The following is a 13,641-nucleotide window of genomic DNA, read 5'->3' as shown; positions in this document are numbered from 1 at the left end:
TCCGATCCACGGCCCCCGAAACCTCCCCCCCCACTCGCCCGTTCCTCCGTACTTAACCTTCTGCGCGCCCGGCGGAGGTTCCGAGGGGCCAGCGCATCTCCAAGACAGGCTAAGAGTCCTCGCGCCCTACGCCTGCGGCTCGCAAAAGGGCAAATAACAAGGGAGACAGGGAGGGAGAAGAGTGTCATTCGGGCTCCGAGGGGACACACAGAGATTTACTGGGACGGGGTTGGGGGCGAGTGGGAGGGGTGGGGCGAGCTAAACGCTGGAAAAGAAGAGACTTTGGCAACAAGCCACCTCCCCTCCCTGCCCACGTGAACCCGGTCGGTGGTGAGGGTCCTGGGGTGGGGACCGGCCGGGCTGCGCACTCTTGTCTCACGGATCGGAGCCACCGCCGCGGCAGTAGTCTAAAGCGGGGCGCTCTCCCGCGCTGTACGGCGCGCTGAGGGCACGGGAGGACGCGCGGAGGCCGCGGCGGCCACCCGGGCTCGCGCGCAGCACAGGCGGGGACCGCCGTGGTCCTGCGCCAGCGAAGGGGCGACCCGGCCTTAGGCGTGTGGGAACCATCCGCCAAGCGCCCGGCGTCCCGACAGGTGCAGGCGCGCGGGCTTCCCATTGGTCGCGGCAGCGGCGACGGCGGGCCCCTTCCCCCTCCCGGCGCTCGCGAGGCCCCTTCCCCAGTCGCGGCGCCGGCTGGGTCTGCGAGGCGCGTGCCCGCGTGCGTGCCCCGGCTGCGCGCCTCCGCCCCGCCCCCGCCACCTCCCTCTTTCCGCGCCGCCGCCGCGCGCTCGCGAGTTCAGGTAGCGGGCGCGCGGGCGCCTCCTCGGGGGCGCGCGGCCGGGCTGCCATCCTCCCGCCACCCCCCCCTCCCCCGCCCCCAACCCCCGCACCCGTCCGCTCCCGGAGCCTGGGGAGGGAGAGCGCGGGCGGGGGGAGCTGGAGCCGGGCGCCGCCGCCGCCGCCGCCGCCGCCGCCGAGGCTTCCGTCTCGCTGGCTCGCGCAGCGGCGGCAGCAGAGGTCGCGCACAGATGCGGGTTAGACTGCCGGGGGGAGGAGGAGGAGGAGGGAAGGAAGCTGCATGCATGAGACCCACAGGTAAGACCGAGAGCCCTGGAAGGGGCTTTCCATCCCGGGGAGGCGCGCGCAGGCCGAGGAGGGGGAGTTGGTGCCTGGTTCCGCTCCCCGAGGGAGGATTTTTTTTTTTTTTTCTGACAGCGCAGAGAAATCTCACTGGGGACTGGGCAATAGGACCCATCCCGATCCTGGGGAAAACCAGAGAAGTAGCTGGGGGGATCCGGTGGCCACATCGTGAGATCCCTAAGAGTGAAATGTATAGGCCCAGGGAAAAGTGTTTTTTCAGCCTCGAGAGGCTGAAAGGCTTTAGACTTTCCTGTGGCGGCCACAGCCGCTGAATCCCGGGGACCGGCGCAGAGCCAATGTGCGCTAACCCCTGCCCTCCCTCCCCTCCTCCATCCCTACTGCACGCGCAGCATCCCGCGGCAGCTGTTACTCAGTGTACCCCGCGCTGGGTGTGTGTGGGGGGGGAATCTCGCCGTGGGAAAGGGGGCGGGGGCCCGCGCGGGGGAGGAACGGGTATGGAGCCGGGGAAACCGAGGCTCCGGGTCCCAGGGCGGAGAGGAGGCGGGGGGAGCGTGGCCCCCGAGCCCCGGCAGCCTGGGGTATTGTCGTGTTCGCTCCTGGTTGCAGACTCTTGCAAGCCGGATGCCCTCTGTGGATGAAAGATGTATCATGGAATGAACCCGAGCAATGGAGATGGATTTTTAGAGCAGCAGCAGCAGCAGCCTCAGTCCCCCCAGAGACTCTTGGCCGTGATCCTGTGGTTTCAGCTGGCGCTGTGCTTCGGCCCCGCTCAGCTCACGGGCGGTGAGTGACCCCGCGGTGGCCGGGAGGGCCTGGGATGGCAGGGTGGGGGAGCCTGGCTGGCAGGACAGCCCTGGCCCCTCCAGTCCCCACCTTCCCCCCACCCCCCAGGCTTCTGGGGTACCGGAGAACCTGAGGAGCCCCTGTGTCCCAGCCCGAGACCACCCTTCTTCGTTCAAAACCCCTGGAGTTCCCAGAAAATTCCTCTGTGGAGCCTGCACAGATTCACACACCCACATTCTGTCTGGAGCTTCCCACTAGCCACCCAGCCTGGCTTCTCCGAAGGAAAGACAATAAGCCTGGCCCATTATTTTCACTTTGACCAAAGAGAAGCTGAGAGAGAGGAAGAGAGAGAAAGTGGTGCCTTTGTGGTAAAGGAGTAAAGTTTGTGGACCTTTGTGCCCTCGGGAGGCAGAGGTCAGGTTTCAGCTTCTGGATTTAGGCGAGAGTTGCAAAGAACCACCTTTGTGAATGTGACGGGTCTGGAAACATGGCCAGACTGGCTGCAGGACAGGTTTATTTGAAAGTTAACTTTCTCTTGCCTTGGGAGGTGGAGTGTTCGGGCATGCCCGTGCGCGCTGGGGGTGGGGAGGGGATGCAGAGGTCTTCCTTCAGATGTGTTTCTGGAGGATTGCTTGGCTCATTCAGTCCGACTTACAGGGGAAGTAAAGCAAGCCGAGTGCTTTCCTGTGAAGTGGAAGTTAGCTGAAATCAGATTCAGAGCCTCAGTCCCCATAGGTGCTTAATCTCTAACATACTCGGCTCTGGGGGACAGGGCTCTCTTTTGGCTGTGGTAGAGGAAGACCCATGCCTCTCCTGTCTGAACTTCAGAGCCTTAGAGTCTTTCTGCCTCCACTGCTCATTGCTGTCCGTTCCAGATTCTCTGTGAGAGCTTGCTGATGTGGGCATGTTAAAAGGGCAGAATCGTGTATCTGGAGCTGACAAACGTTAATACATAAATAAATCATAATTGCTGGAAAAGCAGGTATTGAATGATGTAAGTAAACCATTTTAGTGTTTTAAAATATTGCTGTTTTAGAGAATTCAAAGGTGAAGATGGAAATAAGGAGTGAAAAATTAGCAGAAGTGGGGGAGGGGAGTACCAATTTGGGCTTTGACATGGAGTAATCGATAACTCAGGTACTGCACTTAGAGGTCTGAAAGATGCCCGGAGTCTAAAGGAGCTTCTTGTGATGTGCCTGTCTATGGGAATTAGTGAGAAGATGCTTTAGATGTGGGAGCTGGTTGTGTTTGGGTTTTGGTTTTTCAACAAGAGGTAACTTTTTTGGTGGTCTTTTTTTGTTTTGTTTTTATAAAATAGAAATGTCTCTGAGGCAAGTGTCCCCTTTATAGAGGACAAAATCAACAGGGATGCTAGGCCAACACCTGTATGGCTGCCTGGGCTCTGGTGACAGCCTCTCCTGCCGTGGGCTTTCGGTCCACTTGGAGGCTGAGTAGGACCAGGTGGGCAGGACACCCTTGAGCAGGGCTGGGTCATTACCGCCCCTCTTTTCTCCTCTTGCCTCCAGTTCTGGCTCGTCATTTCCTCAAACCAGGGACACCTGATTCTCCATTTTCTCCATCCCTTTCTCGGATCTAGATGACAGGTTAGTGAGGGTTCATCTACCTGTCTCTTGACTGTTGTTATTGGAAGTGTGCTTGGACACACTTTCTGAATTTGAAGGCTGGCCCTTGGTTTTGCCGTTTGTGTTTACAGAGCACCCCCCCTCAAGGATCTCAGATCTCTGGACACAGCACAGCGTCCCTAGTCTCCCACAGTGATCACCCATGTGACTGTACAATACGTCTTTCCCTTCTCTTTTCTGAGAGGTGAAGATGTCCGCAAAAAGATCCAGTGCCTCAAAGAAGATGGGAGGAGGGTCGCCTGTCACCTCTCCCTTCTTAGTTCTCACATGCTGCAGAAAGGCTGACCATCAGCTTTGCTTCATTTGGAACTCCCCTCAGGCTGAGAGTGTAATTTCTGGAAGATGATTTATCATTTCAAAATTCTTCCATGAATAAACAGTTTGGGTGGAGAAAGGTGGTGGATGATGTTTTGTGGAGTTCACTATACAGAGATTTGTTTCTTAGGAAAAAAATCCACGTGGAGGGTCCAGGAGGGTTTTATTAAATTAAAATCATCTTAATTCCAGACCAGTGCTTCTAAAATTCTCACGTGCATACAAATCACCTAGGATCTTGCAAAAAGGCGGATTCTAGTTCAGCTGGTCTGGAGTGGGCCTGAGAGTCTCCATTTCCAACAAGCTCACATGTGATGCAGTCACTGCTGGTCCCAGGACTACACTTTGATCTATGGAATTCTCCAGGCCGGAATACTGGAGTGGGTAGCCTTTCCTTTCTCCAGGGGATCTTCCCAACCCAGGGATTGAACCCTGCTCTCCTGCATTGCAGGTGGATTCTTTAACAGCTGAGCCACACTTTGTTTAGCAATGCTTTAGACTAAAGCATTCATTAAGATAAGTTGGATTAAGATAACTCTGGATTTTCTGCCACCTCTATCCAGTACCCAAATACAAATGACCTGTGAAAGAGGGGAAGTCTCACCCAGGTATCTAATCTTTCGGTGGTACACAGAGATGAAACTCTGTGCTAAAACTCAGAGCTGTTTTTTTTTTTTTTTCACCCAACCATATAAAAGGTGCCTGTTTAATAGACACTGTTCTGAAATGTGGATTTTCATTTTTGATTGCTTTCAATGGAAAAGGAACATGACAATAGCAAGATATAATAGTCTCAGCTAGGCACAAAAAAAAGAAAAAAAAAAGCAAAAAAGCTTGTGCCTGATACAAGAGTGACGGAAAAAGCCTGAACTGGAATGGGAGAAATTGAGAAAATGATCAGATGAAGAAAAGAGAGGGAAAGAACTCCATGGAAAATGAAATGCTTTGTCCTAGAAAGCTGGAGGGTCAATTCAACTCTTAGAGCCCTAAGAGAGCTTTAATGAGCCTGGGTTGGCCTGAGGGGACCTTTGGATGGCTCTTTCCAGGTTGTCATTTGTATATTAAGGAAAAAGTGCCCGCAGTTGGGACCACTAACATCACGTACTGTGAGAGGACTAATACCAGGTTCATGGGGAGACACAGGACCTCGCTGTGCCCAGAGTCTGCGTGGAGCAAGGCTTCTTTGGCTGCTTCTTTCTTCTTTCTCAGTGTGTGTTCCCAGAGATGGTATTTGGGTATTTGATCACTGCCTGGAGTGGTCCACCCAGGCTTAGAGGAAGAGAGCTAAAAGTTTGCTTTGTATTTAGGTTCTTGAAGGCAAACTCATTAGCGCATCCTTGTATTATCAGGAGGGCTTCCCTGGTGGCTCAGTGGTAAAGAATCCGCCTGCCAGTGCAAGAGACACAGGTTCAATCCCTGGATCAGAAAGATCCCCTGGAGAAGAAAATGGCAACCCACTCCAGTATTCTTGCCTGCACAATCCCAAGGTCTGAGGAGCTTGGCGGGCTGCAGTCCCTAGGGTTGTAAAAGAGTCAGACATGACTGAACAGCTAAACAACAGCAACATATTATTAGGAACAGTGGCCAAGTTCTGCTGCTTGATAGCTTTGCAGCTTTGGGTCTTAGAAGCCTCAGTTTCCTCATCCATAAAATGAGGATGATGCTACCTAATTTCTGGGGTTGCTGTGATGGATGGGGGTCATGAACACACTCAGTAAACATAGACAGTAGTGAGGAGGGGGACTAACCAATCTATTATCTTCCCTACCTGTTTTATTCATTCAGGAAACGCTGAGCACCTGTCCCCCACCCTGTGCCAAGCACCATTGTATATAATGTTCTTTTTACCTTGAAGAACCATTCCTTCCTCTGTATTTTTTGCCCAATGAACACATTTCTCTTTAAGACCCAACTTAAAATACCATTATCTCTTTCATATTTCATTTCTCCCCTGAGCTAAGTGTAACCCTTTGTCATGGTGTTGTCTCATCCACGAGACCGTAAGCCCACTGAAGGCAAGAACTTTGACTCTATCTATTTTCATGTCCCGGGCACCCAGCATGGCATCTCATACATAGAAGGTGCTCAGTAAGGCTGATGGACAGCAAGAAAAAAGATTCCAAATTACTGCTGCACAACTTAGAAAATAACTACCATGGACGGTTACAGAAGTGCAAGAGTGTCATGGCAGTTCAGGCCACTTCCATCTGGAGGCAGTCTAGGAGGCTGGTAGAAAACTCAGGAAAGTTTCCAGGAAAGAGGTGGCCCTGAGGATGGGGTCTGAGGGAGGGAATGGTTAGAGCATCTTGAAAGAGGCATTTTGTGTAGGGATAAGGAGTTGGTGACATGTTTGGACCGTTCAGGGAGAGAGAACAGTCTAGATCTTCTGGAACATGGTATGAAAAGTGAAAATGTTAGTTGTTCAGTCATGTCTGACTCTTTGTGACCCCTTGGACTGAAGCCTGCCAGGCTTCTCTGTCCATGGAGTTCTCCAGGCAAGAATACTGGAGTGGGTAGCCATTCCATTCTCCAGGGGTTTGTCCCAACCCAGGGATCGAACCCGGGTCTCATGCATTGCGGGCAGATTCTTTACCATCTGAGCCACCAGGAAGCCCAGAACATGGTGTACATGTAGGGAGCCAGCCCATAAAGAGGGCGAATAGATTGGAAGCCTATCGTAAGTGTCCTTGTAAGCCCAAGTGAGGATTCTGAGTGTCTCACAGCAGGCGGTGGGGGCCACTGAGGGTTTAAAGCAGGAACATAATATCATCTGAGCTGTGCTGTTTCCTTTCTCTGCTTCCGAGTCTCTGACCCAGGGCACTCCCTGTGGGGCTGCCCTGTCTGCACATTTAGAGTTGCGTCACTAGTACCATTGGCTTAAGCTCCTTGAGGTCTTGTTTGGGCCACGTGGCTGTAGCATTGAGCTGTGTGCCAGGAGACAGGAACAAATGCTGTCAGCCTGGCTCACTGATTTGGAGGTGCTTGTCCTTTGGAGTTTGAGAAAGATTTCTTACACTATGGAGCATAAACTTTTCCTGTGATGTTATGTCTAAAAGCCACAATTTCAACCTGTACTTAATTCAGTCTGTAAACAAAAGTCCCAACGCCTCAAACTATAAAGCATGTTTCTTTAACAAAAGGCTACTCTAATATAAGCAGCATGGGAATGCTTTTGATTTATCCCTGAAGTGAAATCTGAAAGCTCTGGGAGACACAAGAGAAGGATTTCATACCGCCAGTAGCAAATCTCTCATCTCAGAGGCCTGAAGTGGCGAGCTGGAGAGTGAATCAGTGGTTCTTTAATTCCTGAGAGTAACAAAGAGTGTAGGTGAAAATTGCTCTCCAGGAAATATTGATTAGATACATGAAGGAAAGCACCCACATGATTCTTTTCCTGGTGTCAGAGGCATATTTCAAAAGCTTCCAAAAGGCCACGGAGACCTGCCCTTAGCTGGGAAGCTCTGTACACCTCGAGAGCTCTGCGTTCTTTATAGAGGTGACAGATTGAGTCCAGTCTCTGCTGTTAAATAGCTCCGTGGCTTTGGGCAAGTGGTGTAACTTCTCCTTCCCTCAATTCCTTCCATATCACTCACATTCTTTAATTCTGTGATTGTAAGAATTTGATGGGTTCTGTACTCTGGGTGAAGCCAGCTCTGTTTTTTTCCCTCTATCCATTCATCTTTTGTGAGTGTCTTGCATGCCTGGGGGATGAGCAGATAAGGGAACGTAGTCCTCGCTCCCTAGGAAACAGACAAGTAAGGACTGGTTTCTTCTCGAAAATTTGAATGCAGAGGCTTGCATTAAACTATTTTTTCACATACCTTTTTTTTAATGGGCTTATTTCTGAGACTTTCTTTTATATATATATGATTTCTGAGACTTTCTTATATATATATGTATGATTTCTGAGACTTTCTTTTACACATATGTATATATACATATATATATATATATATATATATATATATATATAATTTTATTTATTTAGTTTTTGGCTGTGCTGGATCTTTGTTGCTGTGAGGTCTTCTCTCTAGTTGCAGCGAACCTGGGTTTTTTCTAGTTGCGGTGCACAGGCTTCTCATTGCAGGAGTTTCTCTTGCTGTGGAGCAGGGCTCTAGGGCACTTGGGCTTCAGTAGTTGTGGTGCATGGGGTTAGCTGCACCCCAGCATGTGGGATGCTCCCAGACCAGGGACAGGGATCAGACCTGTGTCTCTTGCATTGGCAGATGGATTCTTTACCACTGAGCCGCCAGGGAGGCCCTTCCCATAGATTTTTAATTCAGTTTAAAATTTAGTGTTACTTATTGATACTGATGAAGAAGGTGATTTTTCCAGACTTCTTTGATCCTTGTCTTATTTTGCAAGCTCGTTTGGTGTTTGATAATTGAAAGAACCACACATAGCAGCAGTATGTCTAAAGAGGTCAGTTGGGATCATTGCCTCTGAATTGAGGGAGAGAAGGGGGCAGAAAAATAGGTTTTTCTAACTTGTTTATAAACACAGTCACGTTTCACCAAAACCAAATAATAGCACGGAGGACAGAGGCATCAGATGTATATTCTCATGTATCAGACACCTCATTTTGTCAACTTATGGGTCTGTTTTCATAGGAACAAACTGTTTAACTGTTGCTAACCAGGAAAGATTGGAAAAAGATGGGACAGTTTTTAAAGTGGCCAACATCTGAGTGACTGATAAAAATTTGTCAATTGTTATAATAGTACTAACCTTTAGACAGTGCTTAGTCTGTGCCGATGCTGTTTTCCACATTACATGTTTTAACTCATTTAATCCTCATGCCAGCTCTACGCAGTAGGAACTATTACTTCTCAGGGCTACCCTCTTAGAAAGTGAGGCATGGTGACCCAGATTATCCTTTTAGTTGTAAGCTTTCTCCATAAGCATGGAAATGCTAATCGCTAAATGCATGTTTTGCTTTTTTATATTTCAACCCAAATATTTCTCTTTAATCCACAGTTATTGAATATTTTGGAACTTTGGCCCATCCACTTTGATATAACAGAACCCTTTTTTTAATTGAAGTATAGTTGATTTCCAGAGTTACATTAGTTTCAGTTGTATAACAGTGATTTCATAGTTTTTTAGATTGTACTTCATTTAAGGTTATTGTAAAATATTGGCTATATTCCCTGTGCTATGCTTCACATCCTTGTATCTTATTTATTTTATACTTAGTAGTTTGTTCCTCTTAATCCCCTTCCCCTGTTGTGTCTTTCCCCACACTGGTAACCTCTGGTATTTTCTCTGTATCTATGTCTGTTTCTGTTTTGTTATACTCATTTGTTTTTATTTTTTAAATTCCACATATAAATGAAAATGTACAGATTTCTCTCTGACTTACGTCACCAAGCACAGTGTCCTAAGGTTTGTCTGTGTTGTTGCAAATGGCAACATTTCATTCTTTTTAATGGCTGAGTAATAAGTAGTCCATTATATGTACTGTATGGTGTATATACCATATCTTCTTAAAAAAATTTTTTTTAATTGAAGGATAATTGCATTACAGAATTTTGTGGCTTTCTGTCATACATCAAGAATCAGCCATAGGTACACCCATGTGCCCTCCCTCCCAATCCTCCCTGCCATCTCCCTCCCCACCCCACCCTTCTAGATTGCCACAGAACCCCTGTTTGAGTTCCCTGAGTCACATGGCAAATTCCCACTGGCTGTCTACTTTAAATATGGTAGTGTTAGTTTCCATGTTCCTCTATCCATACCTCTCACCCTCTCTCTCCTCCCCTCCCCTGTGTCCATCATCTGTTCTCTATGTCTTTTTCTCCACTGCTGCCTTGAAAATAAATTCATCAGTACCATCTTTCTAGATTCACGTATATGTGTCAGTATTCAATATTTATATTTCTCTTTCTGACATACTTCACTGTATATAATAGGCTCTAGGTTCATCCACCTCATTAGAACTGACTCAACTGCGTTCCTTTTTATGGCTGAGTAGTATTCTATTGCATATATGTACCACAACTTCTTTATCCATTCATCTGTTGATGGACATCTAGGTTGCTTTCATGTTCCAGCTAGCCATATTCCAGTAAATAGTGCTGCAATGAACATTGGGGTGCACGTATCTTTTTCAGTTTGAGTTTCCTCAGGGTTCATGCTTAGTAGTGGGATTGCTGGGTCATATGGTGGTTTTATTCCTAATTTTTTTTAAGGAATCTCCATACCATCTTCCATAGTGACTGTATCAATTTACATTCCCACCAGCAAAGCAATCCCTTTTTTTCCACACACCCTCTATAGCATTTATTGTTTGTAGACTTTTTGATGATGGCCGTTTGACTGTACACTGTATCTTCTTTATCCATTCATCTGCTGATGGACATTATGGTTGCTTCCATATCTTGGCTATTATAAATAATGCTGCTATGAACATGGGGGTGCATATATCTTCTCAAATTAGTGTTTTCATTTTCTCTGGATATATGCCCAGGAGTGGAATAGCTGGATCATGTGATAGTTCTATTTTTAATTTTTTGAGGAGCCTCAATGCTGTTTCTCACAGTGACTGCACCCACCAGTTTACATTCCCACCACCAGTGTGCAAGGGTTCCCTTTTCTCTTCATCTTTAACAGCACTTATTATTTGTTATCTTTTTTTTTAACAATAACCATTCCAACAGGTATGATTTTGGTTTGCATTTCTAGGGGCACTCTTTTTGTGTTGTGACTCAAAAGTAGGAAATATATAAGCAAATCAACAACAACAGAATCTCCCAACTCAGGACAAAGTGAGGGCCACAGTGCCGAAACCTTGACTCCAAGTGGAGAAAAGGAAGAGGTTAGACACTCATGAACCCATCAGGATGTGTCTTATCTCCATTCCTATCTCTGTGACTGTCTGAGGAAGGCGGTGAGAATGAATGAGACATGCTCTGAGTCTTACCTGCCCTGAGGAGCAAAGGGTGTAAAAACAAGGGGCTGGTTTCTGGAGCCTTCTGCTGGAGGCCTTCAGACTTTTATCTTCCCCTCCTGTTTAGCATTCCCAGTGAGACAGCTTTCTTTGGAGGGGTCCTTTTCCATGTCGTGTGGTCAAGTGTTGTTAATAACTTTAGCTGATACATGTTTAGAATGTTACGGTTTACATGGTGTCTTTACATGTGTCATCACCTTTAATTTTCTTAACACAGTGAGAGGATGAGATTTTGATTTTTTCTGTCTTCTTTTTTTCTTTTTTAATTTGAAGAAACGTTCTCTAGGAGTTTGATCTCCTAAGGACCTACAAATAGACAAAAACCAATAAGCAGTCAGGCCTGTTGGTCAAGACTTGCCTCTTTGCCATTCCACATGCTAAGTCGCTTCAGTCATGTCTGACTCTTTACCACCCCATGGACTGTAGCCTTCCAGGCTCCTCTGTCCATGGGATTCTCCAGGCAAGGATACTGGAGTGGGTTGCCATGTCACCTCCAGGGGATCTTCCTGACTCAGGATTGAACCTGCATCTATGTCTCCTGTATTGGCAGGCGGGTTCTTTACCACTGGTGCCACCTGGGAAATCCAGCCTTTAAACCTATCTTTTCATTTATACCATGTAGATGGTAACCTAGTTCAGTTCAGTTCAGTTCAATGCAGTTGCTCAGTTGTGTCTGACTCTTTGTGACCTCATGGACTGTAGCATGCTAGGCTACCCTGTCCGTCACCAACTGCCAGAAATTGCTCAACCTCATGTCCATTGAGTCGGTGATGGCATCCAGCCATCTCATACTCTGCCTCTCCTTCTCCTCCTGCCTTCAATCTTTCCCAGCATCAGGGTCTTTTCCAATGAGTCAGTTCTTTGCATCAGGTGGCCAAAGTCTTGGAGTTTCAGCTTCAACATCAGTCCTTCCAATGAATATTCAGGACTGATTTCCTTTAGGATTAATTGGTTGGATCTCCTTACAACCCAAGGGACTCTCAAGAGTCTTCTCCAATACCACAGTTCAAAAACATCCATTCTTTGGCTCTCAGCTTTCTTTATGGTCCAACTCTCACATCCACACATGACTACTGGAAAAACCATAGCTTTGACTATATGGACCTTTGTTGGCAAAGTAATGTCTCTGCTTTTTTATATCCTGTCTAGGTTGGTCATAGCTTTTCTTCCAAGGAGCAAGCATCTTTTAATTTCACAGCAGCAGTCACCATCTGCAGTGATTTTGGAGCCCAAGAAAATAAAGTCTGTCATTGTTTCCATTGTTTCCCCATCTCTCTGACGTGAAGTGATGGGACCAGATACTGTGATCTTAGTTTTTTTGAATGTTGAGTTTTAAGCCAGCTTTTCACTCTCCTCTTTCACTTTCATCAAGAGGCTGTTTAGTTTTTCTTCACTTTCTGCCATAAGCATAGTGTCATCTGCATATCTGAGGTTATTAATGTTTCTCCCAGCAATCTTGATTCCAGCTTGTGCTGCATCCAGCCCAGCATTTCTCATGAGGTACTCTGCATATAAGTTAAATAAGCAGGGTAACAGTATACAGCCTTGACATACTCCTTTCCCAATTTGGAACCAGTCCATTGTTCCATATCTGGTTCTAACTGTTGCTTCTTGACCTGCATACAGATTTCTCAGGAGGCAGGTCAGGTGGTCTGGTATTCCCTTCTCTTTAAGAATTTTCCACAGTTTGTTGTGATCCACACAGTCAAAGGTTTTGGTGTAGTCAATAAAGCAGAAATAGATGTTTTTCTGGAACTCTCTTGCTTTTTCTGTGATCCAGCGGATGTTGGCAATTTGATGTCTGGTTCCTCTGCCTTTTCTAAATCCAGATGATGATAATCTAGTTAGTATATGTCAAAACATAAAAAAGAGAAATTATACCTGAGGATCATGAGCATGTCAAAAAGTTCCTTCAGAAAGGTTAACTTTGAAGTAAGAATAAGGTTTGATAGTTGATGCTATCTGAGAGCTGCTTACTCTACTGTCCAGGAAGCCATGTTTGATGGTATGAGCTGAAGATACTAAAGTTTTAGGGAAGAACTTGGCCCAATATTTTGTCTCCTTTTAGAAAAAGATTGCTTTAGTATTCAAAGACAGAAGTTATCCACTCAAGAAGAAAAACAAATAGAAATAATTAAGTGACTTGCTCACCAACTGGAATTGAAAGTGCATTGTAAAATAGCTTCTTAATTGAGAGTATTGTAATTGCTTTATTAATCTGAAACAAGGTAGACTGGGAGCATCAGAGAAGTAAAACAGAATAGTTCTTGACATTATTTGGCAGTGACAGCAAACTTGAGAGCCCCTTTTACTTCACTGTGAAGACAAAAAAGCAGGCAGCCCCAGGAGGGTAGGGGACTGCGGGTGGGCACAATTCTGAGTGCATCCAGCAGATGTCTCGTCTCCAGAAATGGAGTTTTATCCTTAGAGGGAAGAGGAATTGCAGACCCCGGTAAGCTTGGTGAGTACTCATTTCATTATTATCTCAATATACTGACCTTCTCAAGAGAAAGGATGAGTAAGGTGTTTTTGGGAAATGATAGTTCAACCTCGTTATCTCATGTTTCTGTTTGAAATTGGTGACCAAACAAGGAGGGTCACTCTGGTTCAATAGACCTTTTTCTCCAAGTAACCAAAATACAAAAAAATCCTTATTTCTTTGATTTGATTGCCTTTCTAAAAGATATATGTGGTTAAATTGGGTGAACCAGCAAGAGAGAGATTCTTTTAAGAAAGAAAGAAAATCCATTCTTACAGTGGATTCTTTACAATTTGGATGTTGTGCAACATTGTGACTGATGTAGTTGGTTTCCAGTTTCAGAGCCTCAATACAAAGAAGAATCCTTTGGA

At 46.6% G+C, this 13,641-nt stretch overlaps 1 protein-coding gene across 1 annotated transcript in view; it reads left to right on the top strand.

The window, feature by feature from the left end:
* The first annotated feature begins 1,269 nt into the window (after positions 1-1,269).
* SUSD4 (sushi domain containing 4) overlaps positions 1,270-13,641 on the top strand; it is a 131,130-nt gene continuing 118,758 nt past the window's right edge. Inside the window, exons 1-2 of the mRNA XM_061160122.1 lie at positions 1,270-1,438; positions 1,708-1,884. Coding sequence (XP_061016105.1) covers positions 1,743-1,884 — 142 coding nt within the window. The 5' untranslated portion in view covers positions 1,270-1,438; positions 1,708-1,742. The remainder of the gene's footprint in view (positions 1,439-1,707; positions 1,885-13,641) is intronic.

This window comes from Dama dama, chromosome 14, assembly GCF_033118175.1.
Source record: "Dama dama isolate Ldn47 chromosome 14, ASM3311817v1, whole genome shotgun sequence".
In the NCBI taxonomy this organism is placed as follows: domain Eukaryota; kingdom Metazoa; phylum Chordata; class Mammalia; order Artiodactyla; family Cervidae; genus Dama; species Dama dama.
Note: the sequence above shows the minus strand (reverse complement) of the source record. Positions and strands in the feature narration are given on the sequence as shown.